The sequence below is a fragment of the Ostrea edulis genome, chromosome 7 (assembly GCF_947568905.1).
Source record: "Ostrea edulis chromosome 7, xbOstEdul1.1, whole genome shotgun sequence".
NCBI lineage: Eukaryota > Metazoa > Mollusca > Bivalvia > Ostreida > Ostreidae > Ostrea > Ostrea edulis.
The window spans coordinates 26,211,253-26,235,148 of record NC_079170.1 but is presented as its reverse complement, the minus strand read 5'-3'; the positions used below and the strand labels follow the sequence as shown (position 1 = coordinate 26,235,148).

Here is a 23,896-nt window from a genome sequence, read left to right as displayed (position 1 = left end):
AGTGGAGTCAACTTCGTCTTTATCACAACAATTAAATATACATCCGCATTTTCAAGCTAGTAACGATGTACTTAGGTACTGGGCTGTAGAGACCCTCGGGGACTAACAGTCAACCAGCAGAGGCCTCGACCCAGGGGTCATAATGTAAAACTTTTACGGTACCAATCTAATGTAGACTTGAAGCAAGCATACCTACAACTTCCAATGGATGAAAAATGCAAAGAGGTATTGACCATCAACACACACCGTGGGTTGTATCGCTATAACCGAATGACTTTTCGGAATTGCACCAGCACCAGAAATCTGGCCAGGGACAATCGAGCTGGTTCTGGCACGCAATGTACCCTGGACGACTTGGTGATGACAAGGAAGACTGATGAAGAGCATCTACAAAACTTAGAAAGGGTATTGTAGAAACTTAGTGAATACGGTTTACGTGCGAACTTAAGAAGTGTGAATTCCTCAAAGAGAACATCATATTCTGTGGACACATCAATGACATGGTCTATACAAGACACCAGAGAAGATCGACGTTATTGTTAAGACACCATCACCCACAAACGTATCACAGCTGGTATCTCTTCTAGGATTGGTGAATTATTATTGAAAATTCTTACCTGATTTGGCAACTATACTTGGACCCTAACACAAGTTGTTGCAGAAGGACTGTCGATGGGAATGGACTGATGCCTGTTAGGAGTATCTCAAGTCCTTAGTTGCTTCCAATGTGGTGTTGACACACTACAGTCCAGATTTACCGAATTCGTTAACATGTTATGCATCACCATATGGACTTAGTGTGGTGATTTCGCATGAATTACGAGATGGAACAGTGAAGCCAATCGCTTTTGCCTCTCGTACCCTTGCGCCAGCAGAGAAAAACTACTTACAAATTGATAAAGAAGCCTTGGGAATTATCCAGGGAATCAAGAAGTTTCCACGATTACCAGTTTGTAAGGAAATTCAAGTTGATTACGGATCACCAGACATTGATACATATATTCAATCTGCAGAAAGGTGTATCAGTAACTGCTTCATCCAGATTACAGCGTTATTCACACTTTTGTCTGCTTACAGCTATAAGATCGGATTTAGGAAAATATCCAAACATTCTAATGCATATTCAATGTCTCGATTACCTCTGAAAAGTACTGAGTCTGACTTTTCCATAGACTTGATATACATCAGTGTGTGCCTTTAATAGTAAGAATAATCGTGTACCGATTTTTAAATAATGAAAACAAAACCCCCTGACCAAGTCTATCCTAGTATACAAGGTTCCCCTTGAATTGCCATGTTAGTCAGCTTATGAAAAACGGATGCGTGACAACATATCCGCGATTTTAATATTCGCCATCAGCATGACGATAATCGTATAGAACGCCATAACTGCCTTATGTGGATGTATTTCATGATAAAGTGACACTTTTTGTTCCACTGTATATGCTGTGGTCCTTTCATGATAAACTGTGGTTCTTTCATATAGAGTGGTGCTTATTAATATAAATTGTTGTTCTTCTATGATAAGGTGGTATATTTTCGTTATATGCTGTGGTTCTTTCGTGATAAAGTGGTGCTTTTTCGTTGTTTGTTTTATCTATTAACAATAAAAGTTTTCACTCATATGTCGATTCAATATATTCCAGTAAACTCGAAATAGAACACACCACAAAGTGGTCCACTTCTGCTTCATACTTAAATATTTTATTGAAAGTAGATATTAACGGCAAACTAACAACTTAACTTTATGACAAACGCGATGATTTCAGCTTCTCCATCGTCAACTTCCCATATTTATATAGCAATATTCCATTACCACCTGCATATGGTGTTTATATCTCTCAACTGATGCGATGCGCAAAAGCTTGTTCTTCGTATGGTCAGTATTTAAATCAAATCAGGCTACGGACAAACAAGTTGATGGTGCAGGAGTTTTAACAGTGTTGTTTAATGTCAGCATTTCTCAAGTTCTATGGTCGTTATAACGATTTAGTTTGCCAATGCAACCTATCATTGGGTCAAGTACTGTCTGACATTTTTCATACCTATGTTTAGGCAGTTCTTAGCACACTGATTTTGGCTACGGACAAAGTCATTAGGTTCACAAATAAATGTCAAAGTTCCATATTTAAAGCTATTTTACGGGTAGCTCGGGTCATTGGATTTCTGGTCTATTGCAGACTGCTTTACATAATCCATACTTTAATTATTTATATGATTCGTTAAATTGACACAACAAAAGGGTTATTACATGGCAAGTTATTGTATGAGCTATCAAATTCTGAATTAAATTCGCCATCCAATAACAAATATCTATAAAATCGTCGACAAAATTGATTTTCTAAAAACCCAGAAAACCGTTAAATTTCTTTATCAATATTTAAATAACTCTCCCGATTTTTTTCTCTTCTGTATAACATGGATGGTGTTTCTTGAATTGATGAATTCTTGATAAGATTATTCGTTAATGTAGTTTCAAAATCAGCAATATCGATTTTGATTTATTATATATAGGATGACAGAAAAGATAATGATAGAAGGAGTCTCTAGCGAGTTCTCGGAATGTCTGCAACATGTGAATATGTAAATCAAGCATGTAGCATCATTTTCAAAGGGAGGGATGAGGGACAACTGGAGGAGAAATTGCCTTTACATATGTCTAAATTTCTTGACGTTTGGACTCCTGGACAAGCTTCAAGATTCTAAATCGTGGTGGTGGAGATGTCGTCCTTTTCTACACGGGATCACTTCATGAATTCAAGCTTACATTCTTACCATTCAATACTACTATAACTCGAAATAAAAGACACCACAGACTGAGTGTTCCACATCTGTTTTATATAAGGATAAGGATCTCCATCATCAATTTCCAATATTTATGCAGCAATTTTCCATTAATACCTGAATATGATATTTATGATACCCAACTGACTTGATTCCCGAGAGCATGATCTGTGTATGATCAATTTTTACATTATTTAAGTCACTCAGGTGACCTATTTCTAACAGTCGTGTGTCGTCTATCGATCTTACTCTTTTAAACATTTTGAATTTCACATCTGGAACCACCTGAACCAATTCAGGTAAATGATATTTATGGGTGAAGTGAAACAAAATTTGCGAATTATTGAATATCATGGACTCTACCCCCCCCCCCTCATTGGGTCTGTGGCCAAAATCCATAAAAAATAACGTAATCTTCAAAAAATTTCTGGACTCCTGGACATGGGCAGTCATTCTCGTAACTCTCTATTTTGTTTTGCTTATATGGGTTATGAGTTTCACGCAATGAACCCTTAACCAAACGTGTGAAATTCATGATCCCTGGGTTCAGAGTTTATGTCTCAGGGTGGGGCGAAGTTTGTCATATATATATATATATATATATATATATATATATATATATATATATATATAATGCATTATATCTTAGAACATCGTCAACTGTTAACATGATTATAATGAGCAATGAACCCTTCACCAAAAGTGTGAAATTTAAGACCCCTGGGTTCATGTTGCAGGATGGAGCCAGTTGGATATAGATTAAATATGCATTATGCCTTAAAATAAACTTTACTTTTGGACATCAAGTACCAAAATGTTTGCATGATTCTCATGGACATTGAACATTCAACCAAAATTGTGAAATTCATGACCTCGGGGTTCAGGTTTCAGGGTGGGGCTAGATTAGTCATACACATATTATTTTATGAAATTGCAATAGAAAATCTTATCTTCATTACTGCTGGACATCCGACAGAGACTCTGTTTGTATGATTATCATGAGCAATGAGAGATTTATGACACAGAGTTCAGGTCCCAGGGTTGAGCTTAGTTGATCATATGTTGCAAATGTAATATATTTTAGAAAATCTTCTTTACTCTTGGCCATCAAGCAGGGAAACTGTTTACATGATTGTAATGAACAATGAACCTTCTTTAGAAACTGTTAAAATTCATTCGCCCTTTTAGAGTTCAAATTGAAAATGTAATTTCGTATGATGTTATAAATCTTCCTCTCATTTAAATAGAATTCTAACTTCTCAATTGTGTACGATGGTTATACCAATGCAAATGTATATCTATCATTTAGTACAAAGTATAAAAGCGGGAAAGTAAAAAAAAAAGTATTAAAAAACCACACAGGTAACTCAATGATTTCTAAAGACAAAAAAAAAAAAATGTGCACATGACGTTATTTCCCAAGGGGCTCTTGTTAAATTGAGGCACGTGACCGACTAATAAGGTGATGTTACAGGGGTTTCAATAGTCTTGCTTAAAGTAAGCAGGTAGAAAATATAGCCGGTCATTGGGTGGAGTGCTGTTTGACGTATTTAATACCTGTTGTTGGCCGTATTTTTCATACTGATTTTGACTACGGATGACTCCGTTTACCCGATCGGCATGTGTGACTGGTTGACAGGGGATGTTTACTCCTCCTCGGCACCCGATCCCACCTCTGATAAGAGTATATCCAGGGGTCTGTGTTTGCCAAACTCTTAATTTGTTTTCCTTATAAAATTAATGAGGTTGATCACTGTTTGTTATCTTCATTTTTTCTTGCCTTTTCTTGCCTCTGAAAGCGTTGTTCCTGTACACAGTTAGCTGAATGTGCCTCCTTGGATACTCTGGGGAAGGAATCATTTTAAATTTCTTGCTTCTACTAGGCATCTGATACCACTTTTGGTGTTTCCAGGGGCCCGTGTTTTTGACTGTGTATTCTTTGTTGGATTATGAGATTGATCACTGTTGGAGGTTAGTAAGGTGGTTTAGCTTCTTAAGAAATTGTATGTGCTATTCACCGAGTGCGGAGAATATTGTACTTATCAGTTAGTTGAAGCTTCGTATTGACCGAAACATATCAATAATAGCACAATATAATAGCGAAGTGTTTCTAACGTCAAATTATTCATTATCACATACACAAAAGTTTCTCTTGTCTACATGAGTGTCCATTGAGTGTATTTATTTTTATATGTATTGTAAATTTTAACTCGGGTTAGTAATTTATTATACCCCCCGCAAACGAAGTGGGGGGGGGGTATACTGGAATCACTTTGTCCGTCTGTCCGTCCGTTTGTCCGTAGACGCAATTTGTCCGAAGTTTATTTCTAATACCGCTGGACATATTTCATTCAAACTTTATGCACATCTTCTATATATTATGTAGTTGTGCATCTCCTATTTTCATTGAAATATTTTAACAGTTATAGAAGTTACGCACATTTTCTTTTCATTTTGTGGGTTGCGCACTTTGTCCAGAGTTTAATTCTAATACCGTTGAACAGATTTGATTCAAACTTTATTCTCATCTTACATATATAATGTAGTGGTGCATCTTCTATTTTCATTGAAATATTTTAACAGTTATGGAAGTTACGGACATTTTCTGGTTTGGTTGTACTTGTAGTAATAGACACAATTTGTCCAAAGTTTATTTCTAAAACCGTTTTACGCTCATAAGTCAATTAGGAATTGAAGTGGAAAGAAGTTCAACAATGAAGTTCAACTACATTTCTTCTCATCCGTCCGTCTGTCCGTCCGTTTGTCCGTAGACATAATTTGTCCGAAGTTTATTTCTAATACCGCTGGACATATTTCATTCAAACTTTATGCACATCTTCTATATATACTAATGTCATTTATTTACTGACAAAATCAATGACAAAGTAAAGTTGGCATAACATATTGTTTATATTAAGCATATTTTTAATATTTCATGTACTGCTGTACTGTAGAATATACACTTCTGCATTCACATTGATTGCCCTGTAGATAATGTAAAAATATCCAATGTGCTTGCATTAAATATTTCCCATCATCTTATATGCCCCGCGGGGGGTATTAGTCCCATTAGGACAGTTCTAGTTTATTTTCCAAACAGAAAGCTAAATGATGGTTGGTCTGTTGTTTATTGTTTAACGTTCCGCTCGAAATTATTTCACTCATATGGATATATCATCATTGCCGATGAACGGCTGTATTTAGACCTTAGCTCGGCGCTTACCGCCTTTGAACAGAGAAGGATCTTCGTCATGCCATACCTACTGTGGCACGGGGCCTCAGATTTAACGATTTCATACGATGGACCGCCCCATTTAGTCGTCTCTGACAACAAGCAAGGGGTACTGAGGACATATTCTAACCTGGATACCAACGGGTTCAGAAACAATGTTTAATGACAATGACCTTCCAATTGAAATAACTGATGATATTGAATTTGAAGGAAATTAAGATTGACTGGTTAATGTTAGCAACAGCTAGTCTAATGTCTCACCTAGTGTCTGTAGACTTAAAAACCTAATTACGGTCAATAATGTCGTTAATGGGATGTTTTTTCCATTTAATACTTTACTATCCGAAGTGGTTTCCAATGCTTATATACAGTATTCAGAATTATTTTCGTTTGATTAATCCCTTTCATAATCACGTTTTTAATACAATATCCATCATTTTAACGTAATTACATTGAAAAAAAAGGATAAATATTGTAACTATTTGACATACACGAAAATACATTATTATCAATGTATTAAATACTTTTTACAGCCACATGTGTAAAACGGGGGAGTATCTACATCAGCAACAGATGCTATTGGGCAGTTCATGGTGAACATACTTTCAAAGAATCCCACAGACTATGTCAAGCAGACGGCGGAATTTTAGCAGAGGTTCCTGATAACAGTGCACAGGAAGCCATGAACGAGTGAAAAATTCATATTCATAGATGCTATGAATATATATATATATATATATATTATATATATATATATATATATATATATATATATATATATATATATATATATATATATTGAAAATCAGAATGACACATTCCATAAAAAGCAATGATTTACTGCTAGCGTAATTGTTTAGTAACGTCTTTTGCTACGGTTAACGTTATTATGACGTCATAAAGGACTCGTTTAATTGACGTCATAACAATGACGTTACTAAACAATTTTTGTATACATATTTGAACTGCCTGATGAACCATGTAGACATGGAGAAAGCGCTAGCAGTAAATTATTGTTTTTTATGGAATGTGTCATTCTGATTTTCAATATTTATTTACAACTGTGCCGAATCAACTTCTAATATATATATATATATATATATATATATATATATATATATATATATATATATATATATCTATCTATATATCTATATATATATATATAATATATATCTATATCTATATATATATATATATATATATATATATATATATATATATATGTGTGTGTGTGTATAATATAATGCATGAAATAATTATTGAATGCGAGGAAATAGCAATGAACTCTTACATAAACGTAACTGCCCTAAGCGAAGAAATATTTAACATATAGCACAGAAAATTTCACTGTATCTTATTTGGATACCTACTTCCGCCCCTATCTAGGGTTGGGCTCACGACCTGCGGAACCAAATCTCCTACATGTAGCTGCATGTAACCAGTGCGCTAAACCACTCGATCATCTAGATAGAATTTATTAATAAACTTCTACAAGAGAAGAAAAAAATCTCTTGCTGTGGCCTTCAATTCGACATTTAGATACATCTCCGACGTTTTATCTCTCAACAATAACACTTCGTTCATATGTCAATTCGATCTATCCAAGTGAGCTCGAAATAAAAGAAACCTCTGCTTCATACTTAGATACTTTATTGAAAATAGATACTAACCGCAAACTAGCAATTCAACTTTATGACAAACGGGATTTCAGCCAACTTTCCCTATTTTTGTAGCAAAATTCCATTATTACCTGGATATGGTGTTTAAATCTCTCAACTAATTCGACACGCAAGAGCTTGTCCTGCGTATGATCAGTTTTTGATAAATCGAGGCAACCTACTGACAAACAAGTTGATGGTGCAGGGGTTTCAACAGTGTCATTTAGAGTCAACATTTCGCAAATTGTATTGTCGCCGATCGTTATTACGATCTAGTTTACCAATACAACAGTAGACATTACAACCTATCATTGGGTCAAATGCTGTCAGATGTGGGGGAACTTCTAGTATACCGGTACCCAATAGCATGCGACTGTGCATGGACAGTTATTCCCCTTGCCGTTGCTAACCTGACTGTAAACACGCCAACATTTGCATTTTATCCTAGGATGCTGAGACTTGAAACTCGCAAATGTTTTGGGTAATAAAATTGATCAGAAAGCCCAACGGCGTTTGAGCATAATTAAGCGGGGGTTTGGGGGCAGCAGCTCCCAATAAGTCAAGCTCATCGTGCGAGTCTATGACATAGATTAAAAAAAAAATGAAGCTAGGATGTTGGGACAGTCCCCAATTTGGAAGTGTCTTTGGGCTAAAATGTCAATTAAAACGTTTTCTTTTAAAAGTTTTTTTTTTCAATGTCGAACTGACTAAAATATTTTTCGTAAAATAGAAAGAATCAATATCCTCTCTCAATCCCAGATGACATTCAATTTCCTTACATCAACATCAGTGACGAGAGTATTCAGGATAATTACGTAAGATAACGCACACGAGACGATTTCATAAAGAACGGATTCTATCTATTTTGGAACATAAACTGTACCTCTATTTGCATTCTGTTTTCATTTTGAATTTAAAAAACTGTATTTAAAAACCAGTTTTTAAACTTTATTTTACACAAGGAATTCAATTTTGGGCTTATTTGTGTGATTTCTTGCCGTTTTAAAGATTAAAGATTTTACCGATCGCTCATACGATCGATCGTATATATATATATTTATATATAAAATAAGTATATATATATACTAAACCACCTAAGGCGGCACTTATTTTAGCGCCATATTTTGGGTACCGGTATACTAGAAGTGTTCCCAGATGTGTTTCACACCGATTGTTAGACCGTTCTTGACACATTGATTTTGACTACGGATAACTCCGTTTACTTAATCAAGATATAGGGCTCATGGCGGATGTGACCGGTGAACAGGGGATGCTTACTCCTCCTAGGCACTTGATCCCACCTCTTGTGTGTCCAGGGGTCCGTGTTTGTCCAACTATCTATGTTTTTGCTTATAGGAGTTATGAGATTGGCCACTGTTTGTTATCTTCAGCTTTCATACAGGAGTAACTTTGGTGTTACAATACTTGTTTTCAAGATGTATAAATGTTTAAGCAAAATCTACTACTAGTATATTCAATATTAATGTGAGATATAACACATTTACTGAAAAGTAGAAAAAACAATATTGATTTAGTGATTTAAAAAAACGTGAACTAGAATGACATTTATTTTGTGACATTTAATGCATACGACTCCATTTTGCAGACAGTGGTTAGGTATCCTCGTCAGTTACTGGATAGGAGTGCACGACATGTACTCAGAGAACAGATTTGTGAACATGTTAAATGAAACTATTACCTACACGAAGTGGGGAAGAGGCCAACCAAACAACATACATTGGCAACACAGCAATGCAGATTGTGTGATGGATGAGATGGATTTCGGATGGCTTGATACGGTGTGTTCGTTCGAGTATCCAGCAATATGCTCCAAAAGGGTCACGTGTAAGTTTAACAGAAACCTCAATTTAAGTGATATTCAATAATGTTTGTTTGTATGCTGTTTTACGGTCCATTCAAGAATTATTTTCAGAGAGACGTCATTAGCTTTAGGTGAAGTGTTACAAATTGTGACCTCTTTCTGGTGCTAAAGGCTGTAGGAGCGATATTTCTTGATGGTGCCAACACCTTCTATGAAAGGAATTTTCTATTTAAAGGTCATTTCCCCCAAGAACCTTGTTATTTCTAATGCTGGGCATTCGAAAGAACGGTCACTACTTATGGTAAACGTCTTAGGATTTACATGGCGCCATGATTGAGATTCGAACCCGTTATCACCTGGTAACGACGTGAAGAGATGTAACCACTAGGCTACCGCGATATTGAGACCACTGAGAGTGAACATTCAAGTGCATGCGTACTGTTACTACATGGGTATGGTGCAAAGGAATATCTCAATTTGCGGAGATTGTACATGTTTTGATGAGCTTTTTCCCACCGATATTTCAAAACTAATACAACAGATCCACACGAGTCGCGCAATTCATTGATAAGATATACATATTGGACTATATTTTGTTTTACACCTTGCCTCTTTGTCAACTTTTTTATTGATAGCACCTGTGCAAGGAACAACAAAAACGACAACAAACACAGTAAGTTTATCACTGTTTTCTCTTCAAGGAAGATGATCGTATATTGGATAATTTTGGCATGAATGAAATGTTGACTCTTTGGCGGTTGAGAAAAAATTCTTAAAAGCAACAAAATCTTCCTTTTTATCAAATTAATTAAATGAAATGCAGCTAACAATTAAAGCGATGAGGTTTGAAAGTTTTTTTTTAAATATCCAGCAATTTAAAGATTCTAAACACCAAAATTGCCCAATAAATGTTATTGGAATAGTGCTGTATGACAAATAGAGACGACGTCTCCGACTACAAGGTCCAGATATCACAAGTTATTTATTACCACACCCACTGTCCAGACAACACCTACAACCACGCCTACTTTCTCGACAACGTTATCTACTACAAGGCATCATTTTCTTACAAATTTTCCAGTATAATACCACGTTTTTCGGTGTAAGACAACTAAGTAAGATTCCTTTTTCTAACCTTATCACCAATGTAAGACATACACTACCCATGTAAGACAGCCATTGATGTGATATATTCTGTTTACTGCTGCCATGCTAGCGGTTATGACGTCATATATTTTCTATGATTTACGTTACATGGTGAAGTAAATTTTTTTTGTGTTGTTCTCTTTAATTTTCGATTTGGTATAGGCTTTTGTGGAACAACCTTGGGATTTTTAGTTTACATATAAAACGTAAACCATTTTTGGAAATACTCTTTCTCACGCTCTTCTATTGAGTTTTTGACTAGTCTAAATTGTGGTTAAAATGAGAGACAAATTTATCCTTTATTATTTTTTCCTCTAGGATTGGGAAAGTCCACCTTTGGGACAAGTTTCACTCGGCAAGATCTCATTCAAGATTGTGAATGTTGTTCCCTTGGTGGAAGTTTCCAATCACTCGCTCGTATTAATGAAGGATTCTATTAATTTTACACTGATTGATTATGACATTATATATTTCCTATGATTTACATTACATGGTAAAGCAAAATAGTTTGTATTGTTTGTTCCTATTTAGATTTTAAGTAGATTTTTGGGAACATTAAAAAATAATCCATCATTATTAACGTTTTTTAAATTTTCTTTGTTATTCATTCCACATCTGGAACAATATTTACTGTCTAGCACTCGACAAAGTATCGTCCTAGACTGCAAATCTTGTCCCCTCGGTGGAATGTCCGAATCCCACACTCCTACTAATGAAGGATTCTATCAATCTACTATGAAGCCCAGTGTCCAGACATTATCTACTACCAAATCCAGTCTCCAGACAACATTGCCCACTACCACATCCAGTCTCCAGACAACATGGCCCACTACCAAATCCAGTCTCCAGACAACACCCACTACCAAATCCAGTCTCCAGACAACATTGCCCACTACCAAATCCAGTCTCCAGACAACATTGCCCACTACCAAATCTAGTCTCCAGACAACACCCACTACCAAATCCAGTCTCCAGACAACATCCACTACCAAATCCAGTCTCCAGACAACATTGCCCACTACCAAATCCAGTCTCCAGACAACATTGCCCACTACCAAATCTAGTCTCCAGACAACACCCACTACCAAATCCAGTCTCCAGACAACACCCACTACCAAATCCAGTCTCCAGACAACATTGCCCACTACCAAATCTAGTCTCCAGACAACACCCACTACCAAATCCAGTCTCCAGACAACACCCACTACCAAATCCAGTCTCCAGACAACACTACCCACTGCAAGACCCGGCGTCCAGACAGTTACACCCACAGGACCCCAGGAACTAACTACATCCAATAGACGAGGTGAGTAACTGCCGTTCGTGAATTCTCTAATATTCAATATAGTGTAGTAATGCGATTTAGGGTATGTCATGAAAGACAAAGATAACGAACAGTGACCAATCTGATAACTCCTATAAGCAATGCAAAATGAAGAGTTGGGCAAACACGGACCCCTGTATATATCAGAGGTAGGATCAGGTGCCTAGGAGGAGTAAGCATCCCCTTGTCGACCGATCACACCCGCCGTGAGCCCTATATCTTGATCAGGTAAACGGAGTTATCCGTAGTCAAAAGCAGTGTGCCAAGAACGGCCTTACAATCAACATGAAACACGTCAGATAACATTTTACCCAATGGTAGGTTGTTTTGGCAAATTAGATCGTTATAACGTCCATATAATTTGCAAAATGCTGATTCTAAATGAGACTGTTGGAACCCCTGTACTATCAACTTGTTTGTCAGTAGCCTGCTTCGATTTAATAACTGATCATACACAGAACAAGCTCTTGCGTATCGAATCAGTTGATATGTCAACACCATATGCAGGTGATGATGGAATATTGCTACATAAATATGGGAAGTTGACGATGGAGAAGTTGAAATCATCTCGTTTGTCATAAAGTTGAGTTATTGGTTTGTCGTTAATATCTACTTTCAATAAAATATCTAAGCATGAGGCCTTCGTGGCCAAGTGGTTAGAACATCGCTCTCAAAATCACATGGCCTCTCACCTTTGGTCGGCGCAGGTTCGAATCCAGCTCGCACCGTTAAGGGAGAAAGTTTCCCGGTTTACTTTCGGAAGGTTGGTGGTCCCTTCGAAAGTACAGTGTATCTGGGTTTTCTCTTCCACCAATAAAAACTGGGCGCCACCAAATAACTGAAAATTGTTGAGTGTGGCGAAAAACAGCAAAACATCAATCTTAGTATGAAGCAGAAGTGTACGACTCTGTGGTGTCTTCTATTTCGAGTTAACTGAGATATATTGAATTGACATATGAATGAAAATTATTATAGTTAATAGATATCACATTGTCGATATACATGTATCTAAATGTCGAATTGAAGACCATAGGAAGTGTATTAATAAATTCTGCTTCATAGGAATTCATGAATTGTATAAAACGATGTTTTATAACCAAGTAAGTTTGCCTTAAATTTAATTAATATTTTGCAGACAATTTCTGATCAACAATACTTCCAAATTCTGTTTAAATTACGTTGTAGTACTGTGAAATCATTAGAATTCGCGGTGGCTCAATTTTCGTTGAATTCGTGGGTACCCCTCACCCACGAATTTATATCCTCAACGAATAAAGACAACTAGTATACAAAAATTATACAATTATATAAATCCACGAAATTACGTCCCCATGAACCCGTAAAAGTTCAGCAACCCACGAAAATTGCCCCCACGAATTTAAATGATTCTACAGTATTTCAGTAAAGATATGATTAGGGTAAAGAGACAAAACTTATTCCTGTAAAATACAAACTTTGCCCTTTGGTTGACTTCTGGAATTAGAAACTTTTGGTTCTTTATTTATTGTTTTATGCCCCATTCGAGAATTTTCATTTAGAGATGTCACCAGTTGTAAGTGAAATGTCAGAAATGTTTACCTATGCATGACGCTTAGAACCGTAGCAGTGAGAGTTCTTTATCATTCAAACGCCTCTCATGACACGGGACCTCCATTCTTCTATGGTCGTTATAACGATCTAGTTTGCAAATACAACCTACCATTGGGTCAAATGCTGTCCAGATGACGTGTTTCATACCGATTGTTAAGCCGTTCTTTGGACACTGATTTTGACTACGGATAACTCCATTTACCTGATCAAGATACATGTATAGGGTTCATAGCGGGTGTGACCGGTTTACAGGGGATGCTTACCCTCCTAGGCACCTGATCCCACCTTTGGTGTGCCCAGGAGTCAGTGTTTGCCCAACTCTCTATTTCGTATTGCTTATAGGAGTTATGAGATTGTTCGTTATCTTCACCTTTCATTCTAAAGATCATATCTGAAAAACCGTTACTTTTGATCCGTACATCACCCTCTGCATACTTAAATTCAAATTTTCACCATAGGTTGTCTATGCCCTTGCACAAGAATGAAAAATCTCGTCATCATCCAGAATGAAACTCAGCTGAAAAGGAAGGTAGAAGTGTTGAAAAAGGTCCTGAGTGTGAACAAAACCTTGCTATCCAGCTCGTTACGACGGAAGATTTCCGCTACAGACTCACGTACATCCGTTGTCGCCATTGGGAGTATCTTAGGAATCACTGTCATTGTACTAGTCATTGCTCCTGTAATCGTAAGTGACGTTCGTCGTTTGTACAGCGATTTCAAACACGGGGTGTAGAGATGTAGGCCTAGAAGAAGATAAACATTTGAAAACAAAGAAAAAAATCATAAACGCTCTAGAAGCAAAGCATGTAATTAATCTTAACGTGTAAGATATTGTACAGGGTGTTTCATAAAGTCTCGGAGAATTTTTCGCATTAATTGTACAAGACACCTTGCAGTAAGATATCTAGCTGCAGATTTGTAGCTCTGTGGGAAAATATTAGGATATATTACAAAGTTACAGATCCACCCCTTATAAAAAAAACCTTCGCTTTATGGTACAGAAAAAAATGCACACGATTGAGGCCAAATATCGGTGTATTCTTGCTTCACTATCAAAAAATGTAATGTTGTGATGTTTAAATGTTACGTGGGTCCTTATGTCAACACAAGGTTCCAAAGTAATCAAGAAGACGAGACAGCGTCCGAACTTATTAACTTTATTTCTTAGAACGACATAAATGTTCTGCTTGTCAATTCCGCTTTTCGAGCCTGACAACTCACATGCACTACGCAATCCCCCCTTTTTTCTAAAGAATGTTATGCATTTAAATTAACACAAAATGTAAATCAAAGATTTAAAGTTCAAATAGTAAAGTAGTCCTAGGTTGTGTATCTGGATGGGGATTGAACATTTCTTCCATATCTAGACCTCTTCGAGGGGTTTCTTTTCATTCAGCCTTCCTCAGAGGAAGCGTTAAACTTCAAATTTAGTCTATTTTTCCAGTGCAGATTACTTTTGTTCCTCTTGAATTTCCTTGTTATCATTCGACGTCCTTTCTTCACCAGTTTCACTAGGAATTTCCGGATCCTTGTTCTTACAGTCATCCCAAAAATTAGAACGCCTGTCCTCTCCATCAAAATGTGCACAATACTGTAGATGTCTTTGAGGTTTTGTGACCCAATTTGGCAATGTCTCGAGAAGACAAAGCTCTAGACGGTTGTGATGGAGTACCGTAGATCCTTTCTTTTTGATTACTTCATACATTATACGACAACGTCTCCTGTCAACTATTGCGGGTCCACTCCATAGTGGCTGTAGTTCTGGACTCCTTCCCACTCTTTTATCATCATCCATAATATCTATTAGGTCACCGGGGATGTAGAACCTCTCATAGACAAGCAAATCATGTTGACGCTTTTGTCCCATTGCTGCAATTTTAATGTTTTCACGTACGATCTCTTCGCATTTTGTATTAGATGACCACATGTTTTCTATATAGTATGTTTTGTCTTGTTCCGCGGGATGTAATCCAAACAATGCCTCTTCTGGAAGATAAACCTCACGCCCCAACATTAACCTGTGCTGGTGTGATACTCCTGTATGCTCCCGCAAGCAAAGAAATGTTTTCATTCCAGTCCTCTTGATTCTGGCTTACAACACATAGCATCATCTGAAAGAGAATCCTGTTAAATCTCTCTACAAGTGCATTTGGGGAAGGGTCATATAGGATTGTTCTCGTCTTTGTCCAGCCCATCAATTCTGTTCATCGTTTTATTAAGTAACAATCAAATATCTGCCCCTGGTGAGTGTGAATTTCCAAAGGCACTCCAAAATGGGCAATGGATTCTTTCACGAAGAATTCTGAAGTCTGATCAGGAAGCTGATAGAATTGATCAACCAATACAAGTATATACTGATTCCCTCACTTAGATTAGGTCCTAGTGAAAGATGAAGATAACGAACAGTGATCAATCTCATAAATCACATAAGCAATACAAACTAGATAGTTTGGCAAACACGGACCCCTGGACACAGCAGAGGTGGGATCAGGTGTCAAGGAGGAGTAAGCATCTAACTGTATCCTGTCCTTTGTCGACCCCGCGCGCTATTGTTGCAGAAGGGATCTAGATGTCTTGTTAGCCTTCTTGCTCAATGTGCATTTCACACATGCTTGTACATAGGTCTTCTCCCAATCTGTCATATTATGGCAGTAGAAGGTTCGTCAAAGGTGTTGAATAGTCCTTGCCCGGATGCCCTGATAATGGAGATCAATGAACTATTTCCATAACTTCCTTCTTCATTGCATCTGAAACAATAAATGATTTTCGAGATTTTCTCGAGAATTTCCATTGGTAATAAAGACAGTTATCATTCACCAAGAGATTATCCATTGTCAGACAAAATGTCTCAGGGCTGGAGACTCGGCAGACTCGATCTCTTGGATATCCATTAACGATTCATTTAAACGTTTACGTAGATCTGGATCATCTTTTCATTTCTGTTCTAGTTCGTCAATAGTATAGATGTTCAAAGATATGAGTTCACAATAATCTTTCTCTTCCCCCAAGTCTTCCATTTGTGTAATTCCCCCAATCTGCGTATTTGTTATAACAATTCTTGCCTCTGTCTCATGCCTATAGACACATTGTCCTTCAGAGCAAATATCAGAGTCAGGGTCATAGGGATCTGAATGAGGTTTGGGTTACCGACAAAATCTATGTTGCAATATCTCATGACTCCCAGGGGTACAACATCATCAATATCAGATTGTAATCTGGACCATCTCTTGTTTATTTTGGCACAGTGTTTGCATCCATCACAAGGCAAATCAGATAAGTCAGAATATCAATGGATAGACCAAATAGGTGGAGACACTAGTTTCTCCTTCAAAAAAACAAACAAACAACAACGTCGATGATAATTGCTTAAACCTTGTTTAAAAGGCTTGTACATCCTTGATTGGTAGGGGCCAATCCTGTACAATTCCCTCTTTGCTGATCCAGTGCCCCTCCCCCAAAAACCGTTTGCTTGAAAAAAAAAACCCACCTACACTTTGATAGCTTTAGTCTAAAGGTCGTGGAATATCCAAGACAATTTGAAGTATTTCGGAATCCCTTTCGATGTTGATCATGCTGGTAAAGTCTGGGGCTGTCCCTTTGACTGTCAAGCAACCATGACCTGTGGTCCTGGTTACATGCATGTGCCTGTCTTGGGCTGTTCCCTTGGCTAATCGAACGCTCCAGGATCTGTATGAGGCCTTCCATCATATTTGAAAATAGCTTTACTTTTCTTTTCATCACCTCTCTCCGACTCTTTAATGATTCCGACAAAAGTCATTCTTGGTTTTTAATGATATCTGACTATCTGTCTAAAGTTGCTGATATTTTTCCTCCTGATTTATTATTATTATTTGTACCTGTTTGTCTAAGGTTGAATCTTGCTTACCTAGGATTGTAGCTGTTGTTAGTCTTAAATCTAAGTTAGGATTGTCCAAGTTTTTTTCTTCAACATTTTTCAAGACCATAATTGTACTGGATGTTATTGAGGATTGTACTAAGCTACGACCAGATTGGAGTTCATCAGTATCTGTTGTGATTATGTTGTCAAGTAATTTGTCACTTTGACTGATGTTTGCTTGGGTGATTATTACAAAGTTAGTAATCCCTGTGGGTCAACATTCAGTTTTAGCAAATCAGGTGTTGTATCAACCCAGCATTCCTTCACTCTGTCTAAATATGACTGCCTCAACCACGTCTGAGATAACTTACTATCTGGGTGAATGCAGTCCTTCAAAAGGTTCTGGTGGATAGATTGCCTTCCCCGACCTCTGAACTTTACAATATCAAAGTAGAAGTGGAGAGTGTTACGGTCTAATGATTGATTGAGATCAACAATTTGTTGGTTGAAAAGTGAAGATAACGAATAGTGACCAATCTCATAATTCCTATAAGCAATACAAAATACATAGTTGGGCAAACACGGACCGCTGGACACACCAGATATATCGACTTGTCAGTAGCTGAAAAGATTCTGCATGAGGGAGTCCTAAATATAAATTATATCTTATTACTGAATACACAGGCATTGTAATGAATTTTTAGTGATCCTTGTGCTGTAACCACATTGGTGCTTAAATTGATCGGATTCGATATTCTTTTATTGATTACCTCCTTCGACTGGAGATTCAATCAGTGCAAAAGTTTACCGCCACGTTGACAGTGTCACTCGGACATACGCATGTACATCTAGCCAAGTCACAATGTAAGTTAAATCTTGTTTCTATATAATTGGTCATAGTAATTGTTTGAATTGATACACATATATAATGTTGTAAGTTATACATACATGTAAACGCTCACCTTTGTAATTTTTCATTTTTGAGAAAGTGTAAATATTGCGATACATTTTAGAATTCATAAACCTGTTTTACAGAGTTAAAGTAATTTCTGTATTGTTTTTTAGTGGTGCCTCTGAAATGTGTCATGTTGTATTTATACAAGCTATTTGTTAATCTGTAGCTTCTTACCGTACTCTCACTCTCACTCACATGTATATATACAGACACTCTCGAACTGAATTTTGGAGGAATAAAGCTGGACCATACTTAGAGTTGTGTTTCGTTGGTGTTAGTGTGGGTTAACTATGCAAAGGGCAGAATAATTGTTTTGATATGACAAAGTTCTGTAAACTATGAAACTGTTCTAAAATGTTGTTCGTTGCTGTACCTACCGAACTGTATCGCAAATCAATGAAAGGTGAAGATAACGAACAGTGATCAATCTCATAACTCCTATAAGCAATACAAAACAAATTTGTCTTGTTCTGTGATTGGAACCTTTGTCGGTTTTCTTTGTAATATCACACACACCTGACATGCACTGCAAGTGACTTGCTTCCTCTTGAGATTTTTCCAATTCAGGTATTGCCCTATCAATTCCAGTGGGTACTCAAGGATGTGGCGGGAAATGCGATGATGTCCTAGGAGTACTGCGAGTTATCCGGAGACAATTGCTTACGCTATCACAGATTATAACAGGCACCTTGCTAATGGGGGTGGAGGGGACTTTGAGAGGAATGTTCTCTAAATATTTTGTTGTACTTGATAAACTTATTGAACAAGAGAATCATATATTCCTGACCTTGAGTTGTACTATTCTATAGTTTTCTAGTTGTTTAAGTCAAATATTTGACAATATTAATAAGTCCAAATATATACATTTATACATAAGTAGGCACAATTTGCAGATGCGGATTCACAGAATCTGATAAAAAACTCAAAAACAAAATTTCGCCTTGCTTCACCAGAACTATGCCAACAACAGATGAATGGATTCACACAATTCCGAAATGCGCATGGTTGTCTTGTAAACTAACCAAGCGCATATGAAAACACATCTGACGTCATTGTGGTGCTGCGATACAACTGGAACGTGGGTCCTGATGACACCAGGGACTTCCAAAGTAGTAAAGAAAACAAAACAGTCTCCGAACTTAGTAATTTTACAATCTAATTAAAATTAGATCCTTTTATCCACTCACGTATAACGTTGCACCTTGTGTTACGATATACGTGAACGGATCAAAGGGTCTAATAATAATTAGATTGGTAACTTTATTTTTTTTAGAAAGACATATAGTTTCTTCATGACGATCCCAATAACTCACATTCGCTACAATATAAAACAATTCCTAGCATATTTTGCCATTATACATTATAATGCTATACAGCTACATGCAAGGTGAAGATAACGAACAGTGATCAATCTCATAACTCCTACAAGCAATACAAAATAGATAGTTGGGAAAACACGGACCCCTGGACACACCAGAGGTGGGATCAGGTGCCTAGGAGGAGTAAGCATCCTCTGTTGACCGGTCACACCCGCATATTATATCAAACGTATTAAAAAACCGGGTTTCAATGGTTGAGAAAGTTTGACGTCATAATGGTTCTGTCAAAGATACATTTTAGAAATACATCTTAGAATATTTAGAATAAATGTGTCAAAAAAAACCTAACGAAAAATGAAAATGCAAAACTATATTATCGACATGCATTGGATCGAAGATGAACAGTATCTAACAAACACATAATAATAATTGTGATAAAAAATATCTAGTAGCAATGAATCGACCTACAATATAAGCTGACACCAATTAAACTATATAACAACACCGGAATGAATTCAAACGGTGTTATACAAATTAAAGGTGAATATAACGAACAGTGATCAATCTCATAAATCCTATCAGCGATAAAAAAAATAGAGATTGGAGAATAGAGAAATGTTATGGTTTACAAATGGTTGGATGTAATTTCTTTAATGTTCCGCTCGAGAATTTTTCACTCACATGAAGACGTCACCTTTACCGGCAAAGGGCTGCAAAATTTAGACTCAAGCTCGGCGCTTACAGCCTTTGATCTAGGAGGTATCTTTATCGTGCCACACTTGTTGTGACTCGGGTTTTTGGTCTCATCCGAAGGAACGCCCCATTTAGTCGCCTCTTACGATAAACAAAGGGGTACCGAGGACGTATTCTCACCCGAATCCCCACGGGAAGTTTACAAAATATGGAATAGAAATATTTTCTTTATAAAAGGCACGATATCATCACCCTGCATGGGGTTAAACCAATTTTGTTTCATTTCCTACAGAAAAGCGTCGGTCGTAATTGGACAAAATGTAATTTCTAATTTTTTGCACGAAAATATATGACTTTGTGACAGAAATTCCAAAATTAAATGAAGTTAAACATATCTTATCAGATTACACCTATAATGTCCATAATCTAGACAAAATTCTACAATCGGCTGTACTTTGTTCTATACTAGGTTCTGGTCATCTTAAAATTTGACCACGTGGCCACTGCACTGGACTACGTTCAAAATCGTAGCGGGTAAACTAGGCATGAAGGCTGATTTGTGCCATCTACAATTTGTCGTCTTTTCGTTTTTATGGGGGAAAAGGAGGCAATACTATTGTTTTGTCGCCTTTTCGTTATTTAGGGACGAAGAGTCACTAAATATTGCTGTGTTGTCTTTTCGCCTCAACCCGACAACAGGCAGACTTCACTGACAAAGGTGCTCTTGTGTTGATCTACAAACGTATGGCTCGTCGTCATCGTAGAAATTGAAGAAATTATGATAACTACAAAGTTTTGTGAAATTGAATTTTTGTTAGTTGCATGCATTAAATCAACCCAAGCTGTAACTGACGTTATTTTCCAGCTATCCGAGTATGCACCAATTAACACCCATCGGTATAACTAATATAGTCCTAAAGATCTGATGAAAAATTCAGCAAAATAAACGAGGGAATATTGTTTGAGAACATATCTATAATGAACGTTTCGTATAAGCCGCCATCACCTCAGACGCAGTCGTCATATACTTGGACACGGGAACGATGATTGCCGAACATAATCGAGTTGCTGAGATCGAGGTCATATATTGATGGAAACTTTCAAACGGGCGTGAGTAACTACGCATTTTGTTTTCAAATATTACATCGTTTCATGAATGACTAGAATTACTATAAGTGTAAGAAAGTAATAATAACGTAAATGTGTCACTCAACTAAAAATTTGATAATGAATTTTCTTTAAAATCGGCATGTTAAATTGTTTACAAATCTGACGCATGCGCAGCGCCTTTTCTGCTCATTTGACGGATTTATTGCCTCAGATCATTCTGATCCAATGAAACTATATAATTATATTCAATAAATGCATTAATGAACAAAGATATGAAATCTTTGAGAATATTAGGAAATTACATCACAGACATTGTCTGAATACGAGTCTGTGTTCTTTTACGATTAGGTTATTGCGTTGTCAGATGTTGAACAGATCCCATTAATAATGGCTGCATTCAGGTCAACATCAAACTTCTGAAGAAATTCATTCACAGCTGCATAGATACTAAGTATATCATGTGGAGTTGATCGATTTTCTTTACTTCGTAAACACACTCTGTTTATTACAAAAAAGTTCGTATGGCAGTTAGCTACTGCATACATTACCTTTCGTCATTAACCGGGATGCCGACAGCTTGTACATGAGCCTGTGGACTATTGGTTCGCTATAGTGTGTATCCTCATGTGTTTTGTCCCATTTCTATAGGCAAACATATATATCATCTAAAACAAAGGTAAGTATTCATCAAATTATCATGCAGTTGCATTTCATAACGTCATGTATTTTCAAAAAGGATTGTCATATTTCTAATAGACGTACTATATTTATCAAGATTCATACGCGTTTTGTTTACAAATTCTGCAGCGCGTTCACAGTTCTCCCAGTGGTTACTGTTGGTATCTTAATCATTATTGGTAAACCAATGATATCCAAATTCACCGAAGGTAGTTACCACTGGTAGATTTTCTTGCAGACTGACCATCGGAGCACGAGGATTTTGGCATCTTAAAAATTGCGACCATGCAAATGTCACCGAGATTTTCAGTGTAGTATTTACTGCCACTGCAAATGAGAGAAAATGACAAAGACTACAAAATATTATCCATCGCGGTACATAATGGCCCTTGCAAGGTCAAAGAAGGTCATTTCCCGACACTTGACTATACAAAAAAAGTTTTTCATTATTTACAATGTTCTGTTTCTGCATGAGCAAAGCAAATATCGTTTGACTTGTGGCCATCATGCTAAAATAATTGCTGGTCTGACAACATTCGTTGCTAATGGTTACCGTTGTTAATTTCCCTACCAACGGCGAATAAAATTCCGTTTACAGTTATGAAGCTACCAATAATACCTTGTCAAACAATGCTACCAATAGCAACCATTGATACTAACATAATTTTACTTCTGGTAGACCGGTGAACACAACCAATATCTAAAATATCAAAAACATTGAAAATATAAATAAGCAATAAGCCTGTAATTGATATGCATGAAAGGTGACGAACAGTAATCAATCTCATAACTCCTAGAAGCAATACAAAATAGATAGTTGGGCAAATACGGACTCTTGGGTACACCAGAGGTGCCTAGGAGGAGTAAGCATCTCCTGTCGACCGGTCACACCCACCGTGAGCCCTATAACCTGATCAGGATAGGCATCTATAGGGAGCATACTTTCCAATGCTTTGATGTAAACCAAGGCATATAAAACAAAATTGGGTATAATAGCAATAGTATAAAGTCAGTTCGTTCAGAGATTTGTTCTGTGTGGTATTCAGGGAAATGTGGTAAATAATCTTGGGATGATGTCAATGTCTGCGAAATATCGTCGAAACGAATGTTAGCAGCCCAAGTTTGTCCCTGAGGATTCTTGTCGCTCGATACATGTTCTTTCATACGAATTACTCCGTTTACCTAATCAAGATATATGGCTACCGGCGGGTGTGACCGGTCGACAGGGAATGATTACTCCTCCTAGGCACCTGATCCCACTTTTGGTATATCCAGTGGTCCGTGTTTGCCAAACTTTCTATTTTGTATTCCTTATAGGAGTTATGAGATTGATCACTGTTCGTTATCTTCACCTTTCACTGCAAGTTTTTGATAATTCAAATTGTACATTGGTTTACAATGTCTTATAATGTATATACTTTTTACACTGATGTGTACACTGAAACAGGACCAAGTTTAAAACTGAGACCCCAGATTGGCAATTAAGAGAAATCTCTATTGTGGTATTGTATGTTCTACATAGCAAGTAGCTGTGGTGATTTTATGACCCCGTTTTAAAATTACTCTTAATTGTGCTCTTCATCAAGGATAGACTTTTCAAGAATTGCAGACTTTCAGGGTTAGTTATCTACAGATCCTTTGTTACATGTAGCTCACGTGACCAGGCGGCCTTGACCTTTTGAACTTAAAAGCGGTATTGGGTGATTCTTGTGTGTTATTATACAAATTCACTTGATATGAAATT

General features: G+C 36.9%; 1 protein-coding gene across 1 annotated transcript; it reads left to right on the top strand.

The window, feature by feature from the left end:
* The first annotated feature begins 11,380 nt into the window (after positions 1-11,380).
* LOC125656591 (mucin-2-like) lies at positions 11,381-14,523 on the top strand. Its single transcript, XM_056145628.1, has 2 exons — positions 11,381-11,951; positions 14,018-14,523. Exons 1-2 carry the CDS (start codon positions 11,381-11,383, stop codon positions 14,290-14,292), a joined length of 846 nt encoding a protein of 281 aa, XP_056001603.1. The 3' UTR covers positions 14,293-14,523.
* The last annotated feature ends 9,373 nt before the right edge of the window (positions 14,524-23,896 follow it).

Excerpts from the sequence above, each read along its gene's own strand:
- LOC125656591 (XM_056145628.1), top strand. The coding sequence starts at position 11,381 with ATGAAGCCCAGTGTCCAGACATTATCTACTACCAAATCCAGTCTCCAG. Across the intron at positions 11,952-14,017 it reads AACTACATCCAATAGACGAG|GTTGTCTATGCCCTTGCACA; the intron begins GTGAGTAACTGC and ends TTTTCACCATAG.